This window comes from Tachyglossus aculeatus, chromosome 17 (genome assembly GCF_015852505.1).
Source record: "Tachyglossus aculeatus isolate mTacAcu1 chromosome 17, mTacAcu1.pri, whole genome shotgun sequence".
Taxonomy (NCBI): domain Eukaryota; kingdom Metazoa; phylum Chordata; class Mammalia; order Monotremata; family Tachyglossidae; genus Tachyglossus; species Tachyglossus aculeatus.
In genome coordinates this window covers 23,971,119-23,990,136 of record NC_052082.1, presented here as the reverse complement: position 1 = coordinate 23,990,136, position 19,018 = coordinate 23,971,119, and the positions used below count along the sequence as shown (strand labels likewise).

At 41.7% G+C, this 19,018-nt stretch overlaps 1 protein-coding gene across 3 annotated transcripts in view; it reads right to left on the bottom strand.

The window, feature by feature from the left end:
* The window catches only part of ABCC4 (ATP binding cassette subfamily C member 4), a 228,512-nt gene that overhangs the window by 27,962 nt on the left and 181,532 nt on the right, over window positions 1–19,018 (bottom strand). For all 3 annotated transcript variants that reach the window (XM_038759284.1, XM_038759286.1, XM_038759287.1), the window contains one exon: window positions 273–362. In XM_038759284.1, the coding sequence (XP_038615212.1) occupies window positions 273–362 (90 nt within the window). The remainder of the gene's footprint in view (window positions 1–272; window positions 363–19,018) is intronic.

Below are 19,018 nucleotides of genomic sequence, written 5' to 3'. Positions count from 1 at the left end.
GACCCTCAATCTAGCTTTTATGTCAGTCCCCTGAGGCTATAGAAGGTAATGGACATAAAACACTTGTGGCTCTTTGGAAAAAATAAAAATGACAAATCCGTAGCATTTCTGTGGTATTTTTTTCCCACGAGCATATAAATAAATTCATTAAACACCTTCAACAATGTGTTGATGATCGGGGCACCGTATAAACCAAATTCATGGACGAGCTTCCTGAAGGAGCATATAAAACATCTGTGATTATTAATTTAAAATAGATTTCATTAACTTACCTCTTGCAATGCATTCCATAGGTCTTGATCAGTGTGCTCATCAAAGGGATCCAAATTTTTTCTCATTGTTCCAGTGAATAAAACGGGCTCCTAAAATCCAACAATTCCATTGCATCATTTACCTTTTTCTTTTTTACTATCATTTTTAGACTACAAAACAAATTGGACACATTTCCATCACAGTAGTGATTCAAGCATCACACAGAGTAAATAACATTTTTTTAAAAAAAATCAAGTCCTTACAGAACACTTTAAAGAAAAAATATACATGAGGACAAGAATATTTTTAACAAAAGGAAATTTAAGCCAACAGGAAAAACCAGGATACAGTTATCGGGTGAATGCTACGTTAAGGGTGTTATGGAAATCAATTGTGGATTCAGGTGTGGTATCTGGGAAACACAAATAGTTAAGAGTTGTGTCTTGAGGCAAAATTGCTAAACATTTATTGCACTTGCACTATGGCAGAAAATTTCTCCACTTCCAAAAGAGGCTCCCAGTTTGGGGACCTCCCCACCAGAACACCAGGAAATTTCTGTTCTTATCCAAAAGAATAATGAACCAATATGAGCTGTAACATCCTTTGTAGCTAAATAATGTCTATGATATCATTTTAGCTGATATCCAGTTGATCTCTTTTCTAAACAGAAGATATTCATCAACCAGGAAAGTTCTAGATACAAACTCTTCGACTAAAATGATCCAAAGCTTGTGTGGACGAGTGTCATAATCAGAAAATTTTAATTAAATATTATTTTGCTGATTCATCAACTTCAAAAACAAGTGGTGGTTCAATTACTCATTCAATCACTCATTACTCATTGCAAATGCACTGGACACCAAGTAAACTAGAAAAGCTGTACATTTATAAAAAAAAGGCACGATTCGTTTTTATAGTTTCAACTAGAGACTTAAATCCCTTTTCCTGAAAGGGTGTGGACAGCAAAAGAAAATAATTAGCTGCTTTTGGGCAACTGGACTGAGAAATGGAGTGAGGAGAAGGCGCATGCAGCACCATTGGCCTCAGCAACAAAAAAAAGTAGGCAACTGGGAATAACCAAAGAAGTTCACCTTCTGGCTAAGTCAGGTCTCTCATCACATGAATGGGACACTGAGGCATCATCATCGTCATTATCAATGGTATTTAATAAACCAGTGCAGAGCTTTATACTAAGTGCCTAGGAAGTTATACATTTCCTGCCCATAAGGAACTCAAACCAATGGAATAGTTAGAAAAAGAAAAATGATTGACAAGAGACAGAAGCAGGAGCAAGCACAAAGATGAAATAGATACTATTGTAAATTGTGGCACAATGAAACACAAGAATAAATTGTTGAATTACAATTGTTGATATAAAGATACACAAGCACAAAGGGTGGATTTAGAGCATAAGTGCTAATGGGGACTGTTTAGGTTGATTTAACTGGAGGTGGGGTGGGAATTAACAAGAGAAAGCTTCCTGAAGGAGGTGGGTTTTTTTGAAACATTGTCAATCATTGTGGCTTAGTGGAAAGAGTCCCTTGTCTGGGAATCAGAGGACCTGGGTTCTAATCCCAGCTCTGCTACTTCTCTGTTGTGTGACCTTGGGCCTAATTCCCCTTTTTCTCTGTAAAATGGGGATTAAGATTGTGTCCAACCCTGTATCCACCCCAGCGCTTAGTACATTGCTTGGCACATAGTAAGTGCTTAACAAATAACATTAACAACAACAACAACAAAAAAAATTTGAAGGTGATGGCTGTAGTCTGGTAGACTTGGGGCCAGAGATGGAGGTCAGGTTAGGATCTTAAACTGCTTCCTCCATTCCCTCAAAATAGGGGAACAAGGACAGAAACCTAAATGAATAAATATCCCCAAGTACGTATTCCTTCCCACTCTTCTAAAAGGAAAGGAAGAAAAAGAGTTAGTAGAGAAGAGGAACACACCATATTTTCTCGTATCAAACTGGGTTTAGATCAGCAAGGGAGAAATTAGGAGTGGAAAAATGCATTATCATAGTTTAAATATATTTAACACAGGCAATAGGCACAGTTTAAAAGATATAAAACTAGCTCTCTAAGGATAATGGTACAACTGTATAGCCGTCTGGGATGACAGTGGCCATAATGAACCAAGCGGCAAATACCTGTCACCTTTATCCTTGACTGACAGGGTAGCAAAGCAGCATTGGCAAGTGGAAAGCACATAGTCTGGGAGTCACCCCTGAACCCCTGGATTCTAATTCCAGCTCCCCCATTTGCCTGTGCAACTTTGGCAAGAAGCTTGACTTCTCTGTGCCTCAGTTTCCTCATCTGTAGAATGTTCTCCCTCCCCCTAAGACTATGTGGCCCACATAGGACAGGGACTGTGTCTGACCTGGCTGAGAAGAAGCGTGGCTCAGTGGAAAGAGCACGGGCTTTGGAGTCAGAGGTCATGGGTTCAAATTCCTACCACCAATTGTCAGCTGTGTGACTTTGGGCAAGTCACTTAACTTCTCTGTGCCTCAGTTACCTCATCTGTAAAATGAGGATGAAGACTGTGAGCCCCCCGTGGGACAAACTGATCATTTAGAACAGTACTTTGTACATAGTAAGCGCTTAATAAATGCCATCATCATTATTATTATTATTATTAACTTGTATCCACCTCAGTGCTTAATACAGTGCTGGCACTTAGTAAGCACTTTATAGCACAACTATTATTAAGTATTAATAATTAATTGCAATTAATTATTGTAAATAATTAAGCAATAATTAAAAGCTATTAGTCCCACAGACTTGACAGTCAAGGATGGCAGAAATCTCATGTTTCCTTCAAAAAGCTGCTATGGTTGGAGACTGAATTCTGGGTAGGATGTACCATTGGTGATGGCATTTTTTGTGTTTTTATGCTTTAATTTTTGTACTGAGATACTGTGAAAGATTTTCAGTAAATAATGATGGTATTTGTTTTGCACTTACTAAGTGTCAAGCACTATTCTAAGCACTGGGTTAGATAGTAACTAATAGGATTGGACACAGTCCCCGTCCCATATTCATTCATTCATTCAATCGCATTTATTGAGCACTTACTGTGTGCAGAGCACTGTACTAAGCGCTTGGGAAGTACAAGTTGGTAACATATAGAGACTGTCCCTACCCAATAGTGGGCTCACAGTCTAGAAGGGGGAAACAGACAACAAAACAACACATATTAACAAAATAAAATAAATAGAATAGTAAATATGTACAAGTAAAATGAAGTAATAAATCTGTACAAACATATATACAGGTGCTGGGGGGAGGGGAAGGAGGTAGGGTGGGGGGATGGGGAAGGGGAAGATGGGGAGAGGAAGGAGGGGGCTCAGTCTGGGAAGGCCTCCTGGATGAGGTGAGCTCTCAGTAGGGTTTTGAAGGGAGGAAGAGAACTAGCTTGGCGGATTTGCGGAGGGAGGGCATTCCAGGCCAGGGGGAGGACATGGGCTGGGGGTCGATGGCGGGACAGGCGAGAACGAGGCACAGTGAGGAGGTTGGCGGTAGAGGAGCAGAGGGTGCGGGCTGGGCTGTAGAAGAAAAGAAGGGAGGTGAGGTAGGAGGGGGCAAGGTGATGGAGAGCCTGGTAGCCGAGAGTGAGGAGTTTTTGCTTGACGCGTAGGTTAATTGGTAGCCACTGGAGATTTTTGAGGAGGGGAGTAACGTGCCCAGAGTGTTTCTGCATAAAGATGATTTCTCAGTCTCTTTTGCAGGCTCCTCCTCCCCCTCCCATCCTCTTACTGTGGGAGTTCCCCAAGGTTCAGTGCTTGGTCCCCTTCTGTTCTCAATCTACACTCACTCCCTTGGTGACCTCATTCGCTCCCACGGCTTCAACTATCACCTCTACGCTGATGACACCCAGATCTACATCTCTGCCCCTGCTCTCTCCCCCTCCCTCCAGGCTCGCATCTCCTCCTGCCTTCAGGACATCTCCATCTGGATGTCCGCCCGCCACCTAAAGCTCAACATGTCGAAGACTGAGCTCCTTGTCTTCCCTCCCAAACCTTGTCCTCTCCCTGACTTTCCCATCTCTGTTGATGGCACTACCATCCTTCCCGTCTCACAAGCCCGCAACCTTGGTGTCATCCTCGACTCCGCTCTCTCATTCACCCCTCACATCCAAGCCGTCACCAAAACCTGCCGGTCTCAGCTCCGCAACATTGCCAAGATCCGCCCTTTCCTCTCCATCCAAACCGCTACCCTGCTAATTCAAGCTCTCATCCTATCCCGTCTGGACTACTGCACTAGCCTTCTCTCTGATCTCCCATCCTCGTGTCTCTCTCCACTTCAATCCATACTTCATGCTGCTGCCCGGATTATCTTTGTCCAGAAACGCTCTGGACATATCACTCCCCTCCTCAAAAACCTCCAATGGCTACCGATCAATCTGCGCATCAGGCAGAGACTCCTCACCCTGGGCTTCAAGGCTCTCCATCACCTCGCCCCCTCCTACCTCACCTCCCTTCTCTCCTTCTACTGCCCAGCCCGCACCCTCCGCTCCTCCACCACTAATCTCCTCACTGTACCTCGCTCTCGCCTGTCCCGCCATCGACCCCCGGCCCACGTCATCCCCCGGGCCTGGAATGCCCTCCCTCTGCCCATCCGCCAAGCTAGCTCTCTTCCTCCCTTCAAGGCCCTGCTGAGAGCTCACCTCCTCCAGGAGGCCTTCCCAGATTGAGCCCCTTCTTTCCTCTCCCCCTCGTCCCCCTCTCCATCCCCCCGCCTTACCGCCTTCCCCTCCCCACAGCGCCTGTATATATGTATATATGGTTGTACATATTTATTACTCTGTTTATTTATTTATTTATTTATTTTACTTGTACATTTCTATCCTACTTATTTTATTTTGTTGGTATGTTTGGTTCTGTTCTCTGTCTCCCCCTTTTAGACTGTGAGCCCACTATCGGGTAGGGACTGTCTCTATGTGATGCCAATTTGTACTTCCCAAGCGCTTAGTACAGTGCTCTGCACATAGTAAGCGCTCAATAAATACGATTGATTGATTGATTGATTGATTGGGGAGAGACAGCAGGATGGGAGATCAGAGAGGAGGCTGATGCAGTAATCCAGTCGGGATAGGATGAGAGATTGAACCAGCAGGGTAGCGGTTTGGATGGAGAGGGAAGGCTGGATCTTGGCGATGTTGCGGAGGTGAGACTGGCAGGTTTTGGTGACAGATTGGATGTGAGGGGCGAACGAGAGAGCGGAGTCGAGGATGACACCAAGGTTGCGGGCTTGGGAGACGGGAAGGATGGTAGTGCCGTCAACAGTGATGGTAAAGTCAGGGAGAGGGCAGGGTTTGGGAGGGAAGATAAGGAGTTCAGTCTTGGACATATTGAGTTTTATATGGCGGGCAGACTGCCAGATGGAGATGTCTTGAAGGCAGGAGGAGACACGAGCCTGAAGGCAGGGAGAGAGAACAGGGGCAGAGATGTAGATTTGGGTGTCATTAGTGTAGAGATGATAGTTGAAGCCGTGGGAGCGAATGAGTTCACCAAGGAAGTGAGTGTAGATAGAGGACATAAGGGGACTAAGAACTGACCCTTGAGGAACCCCTGCAGTAAGGGGATGGGAGGGGGAGGAGGAGCCAGCAAAAGAGACTGAGAATGAACAGCCGGAGAGATAAGAGGAGAACCAGGAGAGGACAGAGTCTGTGAAGCCAAGGTTGGATAGTGTGTTGAGGAGAAGGGGGTGGTTCACAGTGTCGAAGACAGCTGAGTGGTCGAGGGGGATTAGGATAGAGTAGGAGCCGTTGGCTTTGGCAAGCAGGAGGTCACTGATGACCTTGGAGAGGGCAGTTTTGGTGGAATGTAGGGCACGGAAGCCAGATTGGAGGGAGTCGAGGAGGGAGTTGGCGTTCAGGAAGTCGAGGCAGCGGGTGTAGACGACTCGTTCAAGGAGTTTGGAAAGGAATGGTAGGAGGGAGATAGGGCGATAATTAGAAGGGGAGGTGGGGTATAAACCCATATAGGGTTTACAGTCCTAATCCCCAGTTTAGAGATGAGGTAACTGAGGCACAGAGAAGTTAAGTGACTTGCCCAAGGTCACACAGCAGACAGGTGGCCAAGCTGGGATTACAATCCAGGTCTTTCTGACTCCCAGGCTCGTGCTCTCTCCGCTAGTTTCCAATAGACAAGTCAACCTCTCAAAATTCTACCTCGTGCTCTCAGAGTCGGTGTTATTTCCAGCTTTGGGGAACAAATTTTTTCAACAAATTCTTCGTCTTAGGTATAACCTCCTCCTTGGTGTTCATGTCAGCCTGGCAATAGTAGCATTACACCTGTTGCCTTAACTGATGAAGCTCAAGAATTGGGATAAGTAGCTTTTCCTCACCATCTGACTTTTCCCTATTCTAAAATCTAATAGCTGTAATTAAACACAGCTGCTGCTGTTTGGATCTAATCCTCACTACCCCTCATATCCTTCACATCTCCTGGCCAAAACCCCTGGAGATCAAGGTATCCCGACTCTACAGACTCTTCAGAGATGAAGCCACCCTAGTGGGTCCCAACAAGCACTTCCAGGGAGAAGGGAAGGAGCTTGATTTGATTTCAGATTCACTCCCTAATCATAAATAACATCTCACTAAAATCATCTAAAAGCAACTGAATAAGCCACATCTCTTTTTTCTGACGTGACGCCTGTGGCTATGTGGCATACAATAATTCATCTTTTTCATTTTTGCTTACATAAACATACTAATTAATTTACCATTGCTCTGACCAAGACAGAACTTATGTACAAATCTGTAATTCATTTCTTTATGCTAATGTCTGTCTCCCCCTTTAGACTGTAAGCTCATTGTGGGCAGGGAATGTGTCTGTTTATTGTTATATGTATTGTTATAATATTTATTGGGTGAGTATTGTCATACCCTCCCAGGTGCTTGGTACTGTGCTCTGCACACAGTATAAGCTCAATAAATATGATTGATTGACTACTCTGTGAATATGGTAAGCGTTCTCTAACAGGTCTAGAGTTTGCGGAAGAACAAATACTTTTTGTCTTCAATTTCAATTAGAGGAACCATGGAAATAACATGTAGCTCCTCTCTCCTTACCTGCAGAGCTATCTACCCTCATCCTCCCTTTTTTGGAAACCACCTCCTTGTGTTCATGGAGTATGTAAGGGGAGAGGGGCAAAAACGGACAAAAATTCCACAGCAATGGCCTCTGGGATAGCTAATTTTAAAAAAAAAAAAATGAGCCCACCAGACCTGTTGACTCTCCTGAACATAAGTCTGTTCCACAATGCTTTGAATTTACTGACAAAGCCTGATTTTTTTCAATATAGATTACTTTTAAAATTCAGAAATACAGCTGAAGTTAACAGGATTTTTAAAAAATACATTTTCCTTCATTACCATTTCAGTATTTTGTCAACGTTTTAATGTCAGGTATTAAAACAACTGAATTAATTCAGAATGAAAAAGCAAAGGGATGAACGCAGCTCAGTAAACGTTCGAAAGAACAAACATTTTCCTTCTAGTTATAACATGCCACATATTTTAAAATATTTTGTTCAATTAGTAAAACTCAATCGAAACCTGTTAAACAAGAAAAACGATTAAATTAAAGATTAACTGGTTGCAGGAATGCTCTTCTTAAAAATCAAGTGATTTGCTTAATATATGTTCTTCTATGTTGACTTTTTAGCACATATTCATTGTATCTGCTATTATATTAAAGGATAAATTATATTATGATGTTTGTTTAACTGATTTCAAAAATATGGGCAACAAAAGCCACATTCTACAAGAACAGATAAGGGTCATTTTCAATTGTAATTTCTGACAGAGATAATTATTTCAAATAGTGGTCTTTATAAGATGAATAAGCTTACCTTATGACAGAAAAGTGCTTGGGTGGATAAGATAATATTTGCAAGTAAGATACTGATAGAGAGATATACAACCTTCACACACATTCATAGACTCTGTAAGCTTGGGCTTAAGCATTACTTGTATGCTGTTGTATCTACATACTTAAAATGACTTTAATAATAGTTTAAATTTTATTTTCAAATGGTCCAACAGGGGAAACAAATACTCTGAATATAGAAATAATATAATCTCCTTTAAATAAAGAACTTGCTAAACCAAACTACTTTAATGTTTTATAACAATTTGGGGCAAATGGTTAAAAAAATCATTAAATAGTGTTCAGCAGTAATTTTGTCTTTCATAATAACTATTATAATTACGCTTATCTTAAATGCTTACCATGTAGCAAGTTATGAGTTCAGACACAGTACAAATTTGTGCAAGAAATGTGACATAAAATGGCTACAGATCCAGCAGTTTACTGTAGTAAACTGATAACCCCTTGACACAACGGTGAGACTAAAGACCGCTGTCTTACCTCATACATCACTGAAACAAGCCTCTCATTATCTACAAAAGAAATCCTACCTCCAACTTTCAGATACTAAAAGCCCATTGGGACTATGATGAAAACCTTTCAACCATTTACAGTTTAATATGATAAAAATGAAAATATATTATTCTACCTGATCACTTTATGTCCCAAATCAGGAAAGTTCTCTGCTGAGGTGCAGAATTGAGATTTGGCATCTCTGGCGCTTCAAGGTAGAGTGGACAATGAAAATTCTCTATTTTTATGCCAGAGAAGCTTTATTTAGTTAAGCTCGGATCAGTGTTTCAAAATGCGGAAATCACCTGAAATCGTCTTAAACTGGGGTTTTAAAATCCTGTAGCCTTTGAATGAACTGATCATCATACATTTTCAGGAGAAAAGGACATTGTGCACAGACAAAGGAAAAAGAATTTAAGTCCTTGCAAAGTTCTTTATAGATATCAAAAGGTCACTAACTCCAGTGAGAAGCACCACTGTGCTTTAATGAAGCTTTCAGTGTGTGGAAACAAAAGTTGCCTTGCATTAGGCTGCAATCCAATTGTATTTATTTGCAAGTAATAGCATACCTGCCTCTTTCTCTTGGGTTTTTGCTCTTGAAAAGGAAAAAAGAAGATCAGGTAATAAAAAAGGGATGAGAAGAGACACTGCTGTTGCTAACCTTTTTAAAAAAGACACCTTCAAAAAAGATTATGGAACATAAATATACAAAATGGTGGAGTTTACTGTTAATTAATCTCATTTTGTATCTACCTCTGTAAATCACATAAAATGTCTTTCTGTGAATAACCATGAGTCAATGAAAATGAAAAAATCTTCAGTGAGTGTGCCAATCTCTAGGGTGCTATTTGGGAACATTTAATTTGCATGGGATTATTCTCCATTTGTAAACACTTGCTTTTATGCAACAGGATAGGGGCCTTAACTGCAAAGAATTTATCCCCCTGAAATTGAAAAAAATCCTGCCAGATCCTATCAGATAAGTAAGCTACTCCCTAAGAATAATTTCACCTTTGTGTTCTCTTTTGGAAGTATATTAACTCTTTCAGGCCTCTAGCACAATTGGAGCTGAAATGAAACAAATTATATTGCAGCAGTTTCCCCAAACGGCCAATTTATGTGCGGCAGGAAGTGGCCAATTATGCGTCTACAGACCTGCATGAGGTGCATTTTACTGCTTCTTTTCAACTCTATCATCTACATCTACATCACCTTATGTATATGCTTTAGCTAAAATGTGACAGCAGAATAAGAGAGATGTTCTTCCAGGAACACAGGACTTTCTGCGTATAGGATGACACCTTATTGGTGAAATGGTTGTACACACATTTGTATGGGTCCTGCGCATCACCGGATATGGGGAGAATTATAATGGGAGTTTTTCTTATGTGGGGTTCTAGGAGAACGTAAACCTCATAGTGAAGGAGAACTGAGCACGGGTTGCACAGAGGGTTCATGGAGCCTGAGGTTCAAACATACATCAAGCCTTTCACTGCTGCAAACATATCAAGTCAAGGTAGAAACAGCACATGGAAGTGGCAGCTTTTGGAGCAACAGGCAGGTGACCGTGAAAGGCTACTCTATTCTCTAAGCAGGAAACAGACCACACATAAATGCTCTGACAAATCTTGAGATGGATACAGACAGGCTGTGTCTCATCTGGTTAACTGTTATCTACTCAAGCGCTTAGCAGGGTGTGAGGCACATATTGAGAACGTTAAAATAACTAATTATTGATGGAGGAATCTAAAAAGACTCTTTTTTCAATGGTATCTGTTAATACTGTGTGTCAAGCACTGTTCTAAACACTGGGAAAGATACAAGTTAATCAGGTCAAACACAGTCCCTGTCCCACATGGGGCTCACATTCCAAGTGGGAGGGAGAACAGGTACTGAATCCCCATTTTACGGCTGGAGACACTGAGGCACAGAGAGGTTATGTGACTTGCCCAAAGACACACAGCAAGCAAATGGCAGGGCCAGGATTAAAACCCAAGTCTTCTAACTCCCAGGCCAATGCTCTTTCCACTAGACCATGGTGCTATTCAGGTAAGCAGCCAGCATTTGTTTCCCTTATCTGATTCTGATCTAAACCTTCTGAGTTTACAAGATCAGGCTGGCAGAGCCAGGAGAAATAACTTCTGCCCTGGGCTTTATTCCATAGTTGCTATTCATGGGGAACAAATTACATGTCTTACCTCTCCACCCTTAGCCACAGGGAAAGGGGGCTGAGCTGTGCTCTTGCATTTAGGGTCATTGTATGGGGCTGGTGTTATCTTTTCCTACTCTCTTTATTTCCTGTCCTAATCTAGGTATTGTTGGTCAGGTGGAGCTCCTACTCTGAGGGCAAGCCTTCAAATAACCCTTCTGTGACCTGTGGTACCATACTTCCCTAAAAGGAAACTCTGAGGACCAAACATCAGAAACACAAAAAGTGCCCACTCACTACTTTCTCTTCTTTTTCATTTTTATTCTCTCCTTTTCTACTCTTCCTCTTCTCTCTCCCCTTTTGCCTTCCAGCCAACTCCTGTTTCTCACACCCACCAAATATCTGCATTTTTTGAATGAGTGTTTTTTAAAGGCAGGGAACATATTTGTTCTGTGTAATTCTCATAGTATAGGACTATGCACTCAGGCTCCCAATCAATCAGTGGTATTAACTGAGTGGTAACTGTGTGCAGAACACTACTAAGCCATTGGGAAAGTAAGATATAATAAAGGTGGTAGAGTTGGTTGAAGGGGGACATATAGTGCCCTACAAATTTGGAAAAGGGAGGACAGGATGAACATGGAACTGTTCACCAAATCCCGAACTGGCAAAATGAAGGGCAACTCATTCCATCTTGAAGGTGGTAGGTTCCAGACACAGGAGAAGAACCACTTCTTCCTCAGCATATATATTCATTATGGCAGAAAGTTGTACAGAGTGGAAATATCAGCAGTGTCAAGAAGGATTTGGATATGTTCACCAGAGGTTTCCTGAAGAGGACAGGCAGAAACAACTACATTAAAAGGAAGGAACCTTATATAGATCTTCTCAACATAACCTCCACCATTAAGAAAGAGGCCTTTAGAAGTACAGAAAGGGGGCCCAGTGAAAGGTTATGACCTTTGTTTGACTTGAAGCAATTTCTGCTGCTGAAGAGTGGGAAAGACATTTCTACAAGCAAAGGGGAACTTAATCCTCAGACATCTGCAGAAACTTTCTCAACATATGGAACACTGAAGAAATGACACAAGACTTCAAATAAAGAAATCAACATAATCACCATCATAAGAATAAAAATGGAAGAATTGAGTGTGGTAAACTACTGGGCACTTCTCTATTTGCCAATGCCAGTAAGAGCCTGACTAGACTGGTCTAAAAAAAATCACTGAAGAACAGTCAGCTGTTCACTATCTTAATAGCGATGTGTCTTCAAATCAAAAGGCGGCCTACATAAGGTGATTTTTGTAGCATGAGACACCCATGAAAAGTGCAGGGAGCAACACGAAAACACCTATACTGTTTTCTTAGACCAGGTATGGTCAAACCTCATGAACTGAGCAATCTGGTGGTCAGAAAGACCTGGCTTCTAATCCCAATTCTGGCAATTGCTGACTGTGTGACCTTGGGCAAGTCGCTTAACTTCTCTGTGCCTCAGTTTCCTCAGCTGTAAAATGAGGATACCTGTTCTCCCTCTTAGACTGCGGGCCCCATGTGGGATAAGGATTGTGTCCACCCTAACCTGTACCTTCCCCAGTGCTTAGAACAGTAGAACACATAGTAAGCGCTTAACAAATACTATAAAAACAAACAAACTCTGAAGAGTTGTAAACCAAAAACACAAGATGGCCAAGTGGCTGTAGTAACCAGAATGGCGAGATGGTGTCCAGGGGAGGGAAAGCAGAGGCAGTGGCGAGCAGGCATGTCAGGCAGAGGGGTAGCTGGGCAGCAGTGAACAAGACACAACTAGAGTAGGGGTCAGAACCCTTTGCTGTCCAGGCCCTCGTGGGCGGTGATGCTATGGCCAAAACTGTCCTTTTGCCATAGCAGCTTGGTATGGTATTCAGAACTGGTGCACAAGCCATCAAGCAAGTGAAGAGGAGCTGCACATAATTCACAAGCCACAATCTGCACACCCCTGACAGAGAACACTTCCAAAGCACTGGCAGCATCAACAAGTCAAGGTTCTTAGTCTTTATTTCCCATGACTTGCATGTCCACTTCTAAGTCACCAGGCTTTGCCTCCTCTATCCTGTCAGAGATCCACTGAACTCTCACCGTCTCCACAAAGCCTTTCCTATCACTGGAAACACTTTGGTCTGGCATGATTTTTAATTCATTCATTCGATCGTATTTATTGAGCACTTACTGTGTGCAGAGCACTGTACTAAGCGCTTGGGAAGTACAAGTTGGCAACATATAGATAAGGTCCCTATCCAACAACAGGCTCTGACAACAGTCCCGATCGATCAGTCAATCAACTGGTATTTACTGAGTGCGCATTATTTGCGGAGCACTATTTTCAACACTTGATCATTATTATTTCCCAAAACCTTATTATCACCTTGAAGATTTTTTCCGTATCCCTTCAAGTTTTAAAGTGCAGTATCATTAAGCCTTTTTCCTGTTTTAAAGGTGGATAAATTTATAATCAAACTCTGAAGCCAATGAAAAATAATCAGATCTTAGTAATGAGACCGAGAATAGGCCAAGTCCTTTTTTACTTTTATGAATACACCTCTCCACCACAGCTTTGTCAAATGTGTATTTCAGTGCTCGGCCCGTAGTAGGCACTCAATATATTTCATTGATTTACTAATTGATTGGAACATATCTTGTCCAAATTACATTCCCTGATTAGTCCATCTTTCCAGGTAAATCTTCCTACAAGCCATTTTATCATTCAAGTACCATCTGTATACTTGCTATTTATCCACCTGTATCTATTATTTATTTATATCTCTCACTCTAAAGTAGTATACATTCATCAATTTATATTTACTGTGTCTCCCATTATATTGCAAATGCCTCTTGGGCAGATTGATACATATCTTCTTTTTTCCTTTGGTATGCTCTGTACTCAGTAAGCAGCCAATAAACATTACTGATACTAAAGAGCTAATGAAAGAATACTGAACCAAACTGAAGCAAGACTACTGAGTCTGACAGCTAGTACCTCTGGGTTCTACACAACGATAGGACTACTTGTTATTTATGAAAATTCATAGAGGAACAGGGATTTAAATACTTAAAAAGAATCAATATGCCCTCTATATTTTAAAATGAGAAATGGGATGATCCTTTTGTATACCTGAAACTTACCTTCTGTACTGCCAGAAAATAGTACAAAAATGAACAACTGAATCAATATGAAAACACTCGAGAGAGAATGCAACACTGAATAACCCCATAAAGTTGTTGTAAAAAGCGCATCATCTCAGGCAAGTCTAATATTTTTTCACAATAGCCGGACAGGGCAAATGAGTAAAAATCTGAAGTGTGATGTAGGATTTTGAGTCCGTCCTACACGACATACTCATCAGTTTGTTTTCTTCTCAGATGTAAGAGGTGCCTCACTGACTAGAAAGTTATGCTAGGAGTTGTTCTTTTAGATTAGTCTCAGTTTGGAGAGTATAATAAATGTATTTTCTAAGGGTCTGTACTAGGCCAATTTTGTTGGGCACTTTCATTGATGACCTAAGTGGTGGAAAGAGCACAATGGGAAGCTAGAGTTGGTATATTTGAACATTAAGTGCTCAATAAATACCAATGATTGATGAAGAGAAGCAGAGTGCCTAATAGATAGAGCATGGGTCTGGGAGTTAAAAGGACCTGGGTTCTAATCCCAGCTCTGCTGTCTGACACTGGGCAAGTCACTTCCCTTTAATCCTACTCCCTCCTACTTAGATTGTGAGCCCCATGAGGGACGGGGACCATGTTCGACCTCATGTTTAGATTAATTTGTATCTACCTTAGTGCTTACAACAGTGCTTGACACATAGTAGGCATTTAACAAGTTCCATAATCAGTATGAAGACGAGTGAATTCCATGGAGATGAAAAAGATCCCAGAAACAGAGTGGTGGATCCAGGGAGCAGTTGTATCAAAGGGTACATGCAAATGGCAGAAACCCCAAATGATAAAAAGGTGAGTTAGGATAAGTGAGAGGGTCCAGAAGAAGCAACAGGGGGAAGTATACAGCATCCCATCTTTTTTCCCTGTATCTGAGGAAGAATGGGACAAGGTGAAACCTCTGCAGCATAACGGCATCAAAGCAGGCAATATCCTGAGGAGTCAGTCAGATTTTGGTGATAGTGAGAGGTGAGTCAGGAACGAGTCCAGGATTAAAAAAACATTTTCCAACATTAAGCAGAAGTTCTAAAAACCTCAGTGAAACTGAGCAATGGGGTGGTTGATGGTAAACGAGAAGTGTGTGTTGTAGGATCCGACATACATGTGGGTATTCATGCAATAGATGGGTTGAGGACAAAGTAGTAACCGACATCAACAATGTGGATAACAGGGATCTGGGAGGTGTGATAATAATAATAACAACAACAACAGTAATAATAGTATTTGTTAAATGCTTACTATGTGCCAAGAACTGCCCCAAGCACTTGGGATAGCACCAAAATAATCAGATAGGACACAGTTAGATCCTATCCTACATGTGGCTCACATTCTAAGAAGGAAGAACAGGTATTCAATCCTCCTTTTCAGGGGAGGAAAACTGAGACCGAGAGAAGTTAAATGACATATACAAGGTCACACAGCAGACTAGTGGCAGAGCCAGAATTAGAACCTAGGTCCGCTGAACAGGCATATATGCCCCTTCCACTAGGCCATGCTTTAGTGAAGAACATTAATTTCCTTTAAACTACTGAATCTCTTGACAGTTTTAAACCATTATGGAGCAACATAATACAGTTATTTCAAGAAAGACAGAAAAGTGGTCACATATGCTCTGCACATAGTAAGCGCTCAATAAATACGATTGATGATGATTTATTTAGTAATGTATTTATAATCTTAGAGCTGAATTTTCCCCTTCTGGTCTTCAGCAGTCTTCTTGTCCAGTGACGATTATTATTGTCCAGTGAGTAAAGCCAGACATCCTACGGCCCAGAAGATGGCCACTATTTGAGCTCCTGGTCCACAGGGGTAGAGCCTGAGGATGGAGGCCACCTCCCCCATCTCACTGAACATAATGGAAACCCAGCTCCTCTACAACCTCTACAATGGGGGAAAATTGTGGCCGTTTGGCCTGCCACAATCCTTGAGGAGCAGAGGAGACTGAGGCAGTAAAGAATAATAATGTTTGTGCCAAGCACTGTACTAAGCACTGGAGTGGTACAAGAAAGTCAGATCCCACATGGGGGTCACATTCTAAGAAGGAGGGAAAACAGGTATTGAATCCCCATTTTGCAGATGTTGGAATTGAGGAACAGAGAAATTAAGTGACTTGCTTAAGAGCCCACAGCAGGAGCTGGGATTAGAATCCAGGATCTCTGGCTTCCAGGACCATGCTCTTTCCACTAGGCCATGTTGCTTCTGCTTTTTAAATGTTATTGTTATTGTCTTTACAACAGTATGTTTGCAACTGGCTGACTTTAGTCCATTTGTTTTCTCCCTTTCTTTCTCAACCCCTTTCTCTCTTTCTCTACCACTATCTTCGCTCTCTCCCTTGGAGTTTATCTTTCTGTTTTATACTGTTAACGTCTGTGAGACAGGGGCCACAAGTAATACAATCCACTCAATATTTGTACAGTGCTTCACACACTGGAAATGCTTCATACAAGTGAGTGTTCACATTGTTTGATGGGTGAAAGGATTATTTTAAACTAATAAGGAGTCCTTGAGGACTTGTCTACAGCCCTGCCAAGACTGAAAATCTGAGACCTGGCTTGCTTGCTGGCAAGCTGGCCGGGCTTGCTTGCCCTGCTTCTTTTCAGGTTCTAGCTCCTTCCAGGGATAGCTTGGTCCAGTCCAGGCAACAGAACCTGCAGGGCCCTGGCCTGAAAAAAAAAATCAGGCTGTGATGGGAGGAGCTGGTCTGAGCCTAGTCAGGTTTGGCTTTATGCCTGCTCAGCATGGTCTCACAGCTTCAGGGCCCCCAGGAGCCTTAAGTTTTCCCAAAGCCCATGCAGATTGACTGCCCCAGATCTAATTCACAGCATTAGAGACAAATCCTATCTCTCTCCAGGACTCCCCAAGTAATCTACAGTGCCAAGGGAACAGGGTCGAAGAGGAGGTAGAATGGGTGTCTCTTCTGCTCTTCATACCTGTGGTATTTATTAAGCACTAACTATGTACCAGGCATTGTTCTAAGCACTGGGGTAGATACAAGATAATCAGGTTGGACACAGTCCCTGTCCCACACTGGACTACAGTCTTAATCCCCATTTTACATATGAAGGAACTGAGGAACAGAGAAGTTGAATGACTTGCCCAAATTCACACAGCAGACAAGTGGTGGAGCAGGGATTAGAACCCAGGTCCTTCTGACTCCTAGGTTTGGGCTCTATTCCACTAGGCCATGCTCTTGAGAGCAGAGAGACTTCAGCAGGTGGGAAAATACAGAAAATTTGATGATGTTCTCTTTGGAGGGAAGATGATGAATGTAGATACAGGAGAAATAAATAAAAGGATAATTACAGGAAACGCTTCCAGACAAATAAGCCAGAAAGAGATTTCCGAAGCCTTAATTTATATAATTTAGTGAGGACAAATTCTAGAAACATTTGATGAACTACATATGGCTTTACAGCTCAATCAATCAATCAGTAGTATTTATTGAGCACTTACTACATGCACAGTACTGTACAAGCACTTGGGAGAGTACAATACAACAGAATTAACAGACACGCTCTCTGCCCACAACGAGATTACAGTCTAGAGCTGTGACAACTTCAGGGAACTCAAGAAAGTACTCGGTCCATGATGCTACTGTGTGATTACTGTGTGCACAGCACTGTACTAAGAGCTTGGGAGAGTACAGCGGAATAAGCAGACATGATCCCTGTCCTCACAGAGCTTACAGTTTAGGAACAGTCACCTTTGTTTATAGCTGCTATACTTAATTACAACGTGACCAAAAGCAACGAGCTTCACCAAGATGCATCTTGCTCATTTGAGGATCCCAAACAGAGGATTCAGGTTATATAGAATCACGACTACTGTAATACCCACTGAACTCGTAAATACTGCTTGGTTGTAAACATGATCTACAGACACCCCCCCTTTAACCCTGACCTTCTTTTAGAACTCTTCCACAAGAGAGCTATTGAATTTTAGAGCTAGTATTACTTAAAGCTGATCTTAGCTCCTGTCTACCATTCCATCTTCCTTCACATCCAATGCAACACTACCCTCCCCATCTTCAAAGCTCTACTAAAATGGCATCTCTGTACTTTCCAAGAGCTTAGTACAGTGCTCTGCACACAGTAAGCACTCAAATACAACTGAATGAATGAAGGCTTCCTAGATTAACTCTCATATCCCCACGCATTCAGCACTTTCACATCACCTATGCACTAGGCTGTACACTCCTAAACACTTAGGTAGTCTGTTTCCTTTGCTAGATTGTAAATCCCCAAGGGGAGGGACTGTGTCTACTAACTCTTTAATTTGTACCTGTAATTTATTTATTTATACTAATGTCTGTCTCTCCCTCTCGACTTTAAGCTCACTGTGGGCAGGGAATGTGTTTGTTATATTGTTATACTGTACTCTCCCAAACACTTAAACAGTGCTCTGCACACAGTAAGCTAACTCTATCATACTCTCCCCAGTGCTGAGTATAGTGCTCGGCATAGAGTAAGCACTCAATTAATACTATCGATTGACTGTTTTTTCTATGCACTGGGCATATATACATATATAGGTCCACTGTCTAGTGGCTTTACATTTACCTCACAGCTATGAGCTTTGCACTGAAGATACCCCTCAAGTGGTTAGAGCAGTGCAGTAAACAGTCAGGGACAAATTTCCTGGCCTGTCGCAATCAATGTGCCCTTTGAGTACAAGCTGAGGGTAACAAAATATACTAACAGGTGGAATTAAAACAGGTGGATATTTGCTATAAGTACCAAAATCAAAAAAGTTTAAGCCTAGCAATATATGATGTGTGTTAAACTTATGTATGCAAACTTTAGGCTTGGCAATGTCAACAGTGAGGACTTTTTTAAAGTATACATATGCTACTGTTTCATTGGTTAAATGAATTACCTTTCAAAAATAGTACATTTCATATTGCTAATTGATCATATAAAGTCAATAAACAGTGTTAACTACATTCATTTTTTTTAATCCTCTTTAAAAGTATATTTGATTGGGTCAATTACTCTGGCCTTTGGGAATATATTAATGCACTTATTTTCCCTGCAGGAAACTATACA